Raw genomic sequence first — 7612 nt, 5'->3', positions numbered from 1 at the left:
GCTCCAAGATGGGATCTCGCGGATACAGAAGGTTGCAGCGGTGGAAATAGTTTTTCGTGGTGCTCCTGGATGTTTTCGGGGTACGTAGATATATATAGGCGAAGGAGGTAGGTCAGGGGAGCCACGAGGGGCCCATGAGGGTGGGGGCGCGCCCACCCCCCTAGGGCGCGCCCTCCTGCCTCGTGGCCGCCTCGGCTGCTTCTTGACGTCCACTCCAAGTCTCCTGGATTGCGTTTGTTCCAAAAAGATCGCTCCCTAAGGTTTCATTCCGTTTGGACTCTGTTTGATATTCCTTTTCTTCGAAACACTGAAATAGGCAAAAAAACAGCAATTCGGGCTGGGCCTCCAATTAGTAGGTTAGTCCCAAAAAATGATATAAAAGTGTAAAGTAAAGCCCATAAACATCCAAAATGGGTAATATAATAGCATGGAACAATAAAAAATTGTACATACGTTGGAGACGTATAAGTGTGCCACCGCCACAGTCACCTTTGACTCCTTCACTAGGGGATCCAGTTTTTGAGATTCCCCCGATTCGGTTGCACTATACTCACCGTCCTCATTCTCCCGTTCCCGATCCCGTTTCTCCTCCTCGGTACGCCCTTCCTGATCAGCTTGTTATGAGGCCAACCGACTAGGATGGCTTTGCGTCTGCCGCTCTTCTAGAGTCCGTGACCTACCAAGAGGCAGCCGTCCATCAGGAGTGGCAGCACGCTATGGCAGAGGAGCTTGCTGCCCTAGAGCGCACTGAGACTTGGGATCTTGTACCTTCCCCGCCTGGTGTCACTCCTCTCACCTGCAAGTGGGTTTACAAGGTTAAGACTCACTCTGACGGTTCCCTTGAGCGCTACAAGGCGCGACTTGTTGCCCGTGGTTTTTATCAGGAGCACGGTCGTGACTATGATGAGACCTTTGCTCCAGTTGCTCACATGACCACGGTTCGGACCTTACTGTTAGTTGCCTCTGTTCGCCGGTGGTCCATCTCTCATTTGGATGTGCAGAATGCCATTCTCAATGACAAACTGCGTGAAGATATCTATATGCAGCCTCCTCCAGGATACTCCATTCCTTCTGGCATGGTCCGTCGTCTGTGATGTTCTCTTTATGGGCTTAAGCAAGCTCCTCATGCCTGGTTTGAGCGCTTCTCCTCCATTGTCATAGATGCTGGTTTCAAAGCCATCGATCATGACCCTGCTCTCTTTATTCACACCTCCCCTCGTGGTCGGATGCTTCTTCTTCTATATGTCGATGATATGATCATCACCGGCATGACTCTCCGTTCATTGATTTTGTGAAGAAGCGTCTTAGTGACAAGTTCTTGATGTCAGATCTGGGTCCACTTTGATATTTCCTTGGTCTTGAGGCGTCTTCTACGTTCGAGAGCAATCTTCTCTCCCAAGAGAAGTATACTCAGGAGCTTCTTGCCTGTGCTTGTATTTATGATCAGCGCACCGTGGACGCTCCCATGGAGCTTGGAGTTCACCTTCGGCCCACTGATGGTGAGCCTCTTAAGGACCCCAACCGATATCGTCACCTTGTTGGGAGCCTTGTCTACCTTGGCATCACACGTCCTGACATCTCTCATGTTGTCCACATCTTGAGCCAGTTTGTTTCTGCTCCACTCAGTTTCATTACTCCCACCTGCTTCGGGTTCTGCTCTATCTTCGTGGAACCTCCTCTCGCTGCCTATTCTTTCCTTGTTCGAGTTCCTTGAAGCTTCATGCATATTTTGACGCCATGTGGGCTAGTGATCATGATGATCGTCAGTCCCTTTCAGCCTACTGTGTTTTTCTTGGTTCATCTTTGATTGCCTGGAAGACTAAGAAACAGACAACGGTTTCCCATTCGAGTGCTGAGGCTGAGTTGAGGGCTATGGCAGCACTGACAGCTGAAGTCACTTGGTTGAAGTGGCTTCTTGATGATTTTGGGGTCTCTACTACTGCACCGACTCCTCTTTCTTCAGACAGCACCGACGCGATCAACATTGCTCGTGATTCTATGAAGCATGAGCTCACGAAACACATTGGTGTGGATGCTTCTTACACGCGATTGCAGGTGCAAGACCAGATTGTGGCTCTCCAGTTCGTGCCCTTCGGGCTCCAACTTGCAGATTTCTTCATGAAGGCACAAACTCGAGCTCAACACAGCTTTTTTTTCCAAACTCAGTGTTGTAGATCCACCCTGAGTTTGAGGGGGGTGTCAAGTGTTATAGTGTTGTGTATAGGGCTATGTAGTTTCTCCCTTATATAGGGGTCTATTTGCATATGTACCTTGTACTTATCTTGGTGTTTGGCCCATAGCAATAGAAGAGTTCAGTTCGTAACATGACATATGAGCCCAATTGGAGATGCTCTTAGATGATGTAATGTTTTCTTTCTCAACCACGCCTGGGAGCGCGTGTGTGCATTAATAGGACGTTGCAATGTTACAATCTAAAAGCATTCTATTGCAAATGTATGTTTTCTATTGCTGCTACCGTTCTATCTCTTTCTGTATTTGGAACTAGTGCGCTGGCTCGCACATTTGCATCTCTAGATTGTTACTTTTTGTTTATCTCAGAGGGCCGGCTCGCACATTTCCACCTCTAGGTTGTTATTTTTTGTTTATCTCAGAAAACTATTTCCTTTTGAATTTGGGTGTTCATTTGTGAAGCTTTTATTTTAGCATGTAAATAGGATGAATATGTTCTATCTTTTATGTACTATTGCGCAGGCTGGGACGACTCTTGCATGAGAGTAATATATTTCATCAACGATTTCCTTTGTCGCGTCTTTTGGGTTATAATCTGAAATAGATTTGACAATTATCATGAAGATGCATTTTGAATCTCAAAGCTTTGCATGTGATGTAAAATTGAACTACCAAAATGTCATATATTTAGCAACAGAGGGAGTATATCAATCACATGGATCCGCTGGACATGTAAATGAATTTAACTATGCTCTCTACTAATGTACAATCAGCGGAGAGACATGTGTTAATGATCTCAAAAGATGAAGCTTGGTTGGTTATCCACAGTAGGTTATGGCCGGACAATAGACTTCGGTGTAGGGGTTCGCCAAATTATGTATTTTGCCGTCTTTGCAGAACCGGCGGGCGGCGCATCTCCTTTACCAATGCTGATACACGACTAGAGTGTGGAATGATTTCAAGGTTGGCTCGGGCTCACTTACATCATGCCTAGTGATTGTGCCAATATGACTTTGGTGAAGGATTTGTGGACCAACACCATCCTTACAAGATCACAAGGGACAAAGGATGTCGCTTCTTCTTCCGCAACACCGCCGCCCCAAGATCAAAGAGTGCCAAGCAACCGAAGTAATTACTTTTCTTTTCCCGCTTTGTGGGTTTTATTTTTAATCAATGAAAATGGAAATCTTTTTGCCTTGTTTCAAAAATAATAATATTAAAAGATAAAACAGAGCATCATACCAGATGGAAACATAACATTACAGTGCAACTGACCAGTTACTGAGAGGCAGTACAGTTTCCGACCACCAGAAACCATACAATGATATATAAAAAGATGGGCAAATCGATTGCCCACTCAATAATAAAACTGAGTAGCTGATAAATCAAGATCGATCAGGTTGCCTAGATGGCAAGCAAATCAAATCTCCAATCTCCTCGCTCCATGGCGAAGGCCCAACTCCCAAGACAGCAGCAACAACTAGAACTGGGACTTGTCGAGGCTGTCGAAGTAGGGATGGTCCATTGCCGCTTTAGCTGAGATCCTGTTCGCTGGATCAAACTGAAGCATTTTCTGCAGTTCAGCGAAGCAAGAAACTGTTAGCTCAGATACAAACATCCTCAAGGACAGACATACGAAACTGGCGTTTCATGTTTTTCTTAATTTACCGATAACAGGTCAAGTCCTTCAGGCTCCATTGTTGGAACTGCACGTGACAAATGTTGTGGCTTCCACTGTGGATAGTCATGCCAGTCTCTCAGAGCACATACTCCAGGCCACTGCTCTTCATTAGGAGTCCCCAACAACCTTTTCAGAAGCAGTTTTCAGTCAAATGATTAAATGCATACAGAATGAAATAAACTGTCAGATGTTGTAGTAATACGTACTTCAATCGATTTCCCAAGTCAGAAGTTATTTATCCATTGGAACAAGGAATAATGGACAGAACAAGAACAATTCACTAGGATCAACCATACTAATACACCATCCCATCAACCAACCAGGCAAAGTTCTGGTATTATCAGTATTACATATTGTTGGTGCTCATGCAAAGAAGAAGATAAAGTACCTGAAAATGTGAAGCAGCTGTTGCAACTCGGAGTCGCCAGGAAAAAGAGCTTGTCTTCTGACCATTTCAGCTGTATTAGAAAGTTACAATATCAAAATGGGAAGACCTTGACAATCGCAGTATAGTGTCAAGTCAAAGAAAGCAAGGGAAGAACTTGAAGCACAATATAGTGAGTTTAGTTCAGATAACACAAGGACTGTGGAAAACTGGAGCTTACTTCTTCTCAAACAAAAGCATTTAGTAGAATGCTTATCAAATGTTTCTTTTAAATGCGATCCTTGACAAGATGCATGCGAGTTCTTTTGTTTGATGTGAGATAAACTATACTTTTGTTTCTGCTTAACTGATTGTGATCAACTGTGGCAATTCATATGCTATTGTATTTTGCTCAGGAAGTTGAACGTAGATTGCACATTTAATTTCAGTATAAAAATAAGACATACAATTTCATAAGGTGGTTGGAAAAAAGTTAAGATCTTTTGTCTTGATGCAATGTAAAACATATGTTCTCTTTTACTGATTACTTCTGTAGTAAATTGTGCTGCTTCATAAGATGCATGAAAATATCGAACTTTTTTCTGTGATGCAAGATAAACTATTTATTCTATTTTACTGATTGCACAAGTGTGCCGATTTATCTGCTAATGCATTTTTGTTCTGGAGATTGTACATGGATTGTACTATTTGTTCTGAATACAAGAATAAGGCATTTCATAACAAAGATCAAAGCCTAATTGCAATCGGCATACCAAAGATGCAACCGATGGACCAAATGTCAACACCAGTTGAGTAATGTGTGGCTCCAAGTAAAACTTCAGGAGCTCTATACCAGAGTGTCACAATCTACAACACAAAACAGATAACATGATGAGGAACTTACTAGAGCATGCTCAGTAAAATCTTAGGAACTTTTTTACTAAGCGGTACCTCATGGGTGTAACTTTTCATGGGAACAGTAAAAGCTCTGCTTAGCCCAAGATCGGCAATTTTCAGTACCCCTTTCTCCTTGTCGATCAACAAGTTTTGTGGCTTTAAATCCCTATGAAGTTTTCAAGCAGGATAGCATTAACCATATAGCTGCAAATGCAATGCTGTATCGGCAACAAACACCACGGAACAAGAGTCTAACCGGTGAAGCACACCATGGCCATGGCAATGTGCAGTTCCTTTGCACAACTGGTATAAGAAACTCTGCAAGAGGAGCAAGAAAGTTATTGATTGTCATTTTCATGCAGAAGTAATCAAGTTATAACACGGAGTGCAGCTCAGGTGCATGGTAGAAGCTAATGGAGAGAAACAAAATACGAAACGGAGCCGGTGGATAAAGATAGAATTACAAGCAGTTAACGGCTCCCGATCCTGTGACGACTGTGGCTCCAAACTGAATAGCGCGTGAAGAAAATTTTACGGTGGAGACAAGTAGAAGGTTTCTATGGAAACCAAGCAACGACGATGGCGGATTGATGGTGCGTTATATGTTTCCACTTTCCAAAGTAAGCACAGCGTTCTTTCACTTTAGGAATGAGACAGATTTCTCCATTCGATCTCAAAATAGAATTGAGCGATCATCACCAGCAAGGAACTGTAAATGCTGATACGTTACATTCCTAATTTGCCGTTGCAACTATATATGCGCGAATTTACGAAAAATTAGACCTTTCTAGTTACAAGCATGAGGCCTTAGGTTGATGCGTTGATCTGATTCTTGTACGATCTGTCCTCCACAGCAACATCGATCAGTGCTTTCAAATTACTTAGTCCACTTACGATTCATACCGTCATCATTTGACAAGATTATAATACTGTAAATCGAGATGCACGGATGCCGCCGCGCTTCAAGGTAACAGATTTCCGTGGGAAAGTAACTATAAGAATCGATACGCGACAAGATGGTAAGTACAGTATACTGAAGAAAAAGCTCGTTGTTGGGACGGAGATGGTAGATAGATACCTTGACGACCTGCGTGGGGAGCGGCCTGGGCGAGGGCCCCTTGCGGAAGCCGTCGACGAACTTCTTGAGGTCGGTGTCGAGGAACTCGAAGACGAGGTAGAGGACGGTCTTGCCGCAGGGCTTGGTGACCTGCTCGACGGAGAGGAGGCGGACGACGTAGAGGGAGGCGGAGAGGAGGCGGAGGAGGGAGATCTCGCGCAGCGCCGTGGGCGGGATCCCCTCCTCGTCCATCTCGAGGCGGGTCTTCTTGAGCGCCACCAGCTGCCCCGTCGCCGCCACCCGCGCCTTGTACACCTTGCCGTAGGTGCCCTCCCCGACCTTCTCCAGCTTCTCGTACTTGTCCATGGATCGCCGCCGCCGGATCGGGTGGTCCTTGGGGTGTGGTGTGGTAGGGGGTGGGTTTGAAATGGGGGGAGGGAGGGGGGGAGGAGGCTGAGGCGGCGAGGGTGGGAAGAAGAAGGGAACGCGAATGCGGGGCTGGCCGCGGGAGCGGGTTGGGCAACGGTCGAATTGACGAGGGGCGCGGGGTCGGAATTGTTTAGCGGCGGTGGCGAATGATTAGCGGGGCCCGGGCGCACATGGCAGGGTGTAAAGTGCGGTGCGGCGCGGCGCGTCCCGTCTGTGCTGGCTGGCTTGGCAACGGCTATGCGACCGATCGTCACTCACTGCTAGCCTGGATCTCAGGAAACGGAGGAGGTCCGATTCTCAAGATTTCAGAAGAATCGGCAAAAAAAACGCGATCATCTTTCGCTTGGTCCCATTGCTTTGTTTGGTGCTTTTTAACGCTCTTGTATTTCTTTATGAAGGAAGTAATAATTAGGAGCGAAATATTTTAGTTCAGCGACTATTCCTTAGCCGGACAAAGATGACGAGTTTTTTTTTAGGCAAACAATTACAACTTGCTCAAAAATATCCATGATCGATGGGCGGAGACAACTGGCGAAAGAGCGATTCGAGATGGTACAGTGCATCTTCAGTTATCCGCCACATATGAACCACCCACTTGACAGTGACGGCTGGCACACAAGAATTCATGATCGATTACCAAATACAACAGGCAAAAAGATGGTGTTGTTTTGCGTCTCCATTGATGTGCCACAAATTGGCCTCCAGCTATGAGCCAGTGTGATTCCAGCAATGTGCACCCCTCGACTGGATGCACGCTTCAATTAGGGTCCGCTCAAAGCACGGAAGCTTCCAGTGGACGGAACACTCCCACTGGCTCATAGCCGGACGGAACACTCCAGCTATGAGACAGTCAAAGTTGGTGTCGTTTTGCATCTCCATTGAAGCGCCACAAATTGGCCTCCGGCTATGAGCTAGTGTGATTTCGATAAAGTGCACTCCTTGACTGGATACACGTTTCAATTAGGAGCCACTCAAAGGACCGAACCTTCCAGTG

The 7612-nt window shown here is 45.7% G+C and overlaps 1 protein-coding gene across 1 annotated transcript; it reads right to left on the bottom strand.

The window, feature by feature from the left end:
* Positions 1-3386: 3386 nt before the first annotated feature.
* On the bottom strand, positions 3387-6637 carry LOC119308448 (cyclin-dependent kinase B1-1-like). The gene is made up of 7 exons (XM_037584579.1): positions 6211-6637; positions 5389-5450; positions 5187-5298; positions 5009-5102; positions 4260-4329; positions 3859-3997; positions 3387-3763 (listed from the first exon to the last, which is right to left on the bottom strand). The coding sequence occupies exons 1-7, from the start codon at positions 6553-6555 to the stop codon at positions 3671-3673; spliced, it is 915 nt and encodes a 304-aa protein (XP_037440476.1). The 5' UTR covers positions 6556-6637; the 3' UTR covers positions 3387-3670.
* Between the last annotated feature and the right edge of the window lie 975 nt (positions 6638-7612).

Source organism: Triticum dicoccoides, chromosome 5B (genome assembly GCF_002162155.2).
Source record: "Triticum dicoccoides isolate Atlit2015 ecotype Zavitan chromosome 5B, WEW_v2.0, whole genome shotgun sequence".
NCBI lineage: Eukaryota > Viridiplantae > Streptophyta > Magnoliopsida > Poales > Poaceae > Triticum > Triticum dicoccoides.
Note: the sequence above shows the minus strand (reverse complement) of the source record. Positions and strands in the feature narration are given on the sequence as shown.

Bases quoted from the DNA above. Each gene is read 5' to 3' on its own strand.
- LOC119308448 (XM_037584579.1), bottom strand. From the start codon at position 6,555: ATGGACAAGTACGAGAAGCTGGAGAAGGTCGGGGAGGGCACCTACGGC. The intron at 5,103-5,186 runs GTACCGCTTAGT...TTTGTGTTGTAG, and splicing joins TGAAAAGTTACACCCATGAG to ATTGTGACACTCTGGTATAG. The intron at 4,330-5,008 runs GTATGCCGATTG...TTTCTAATACAG, and splicing joins GTCCATCGGTTGCATCTTTG to CTGAAATGGTCAGAAGACAA.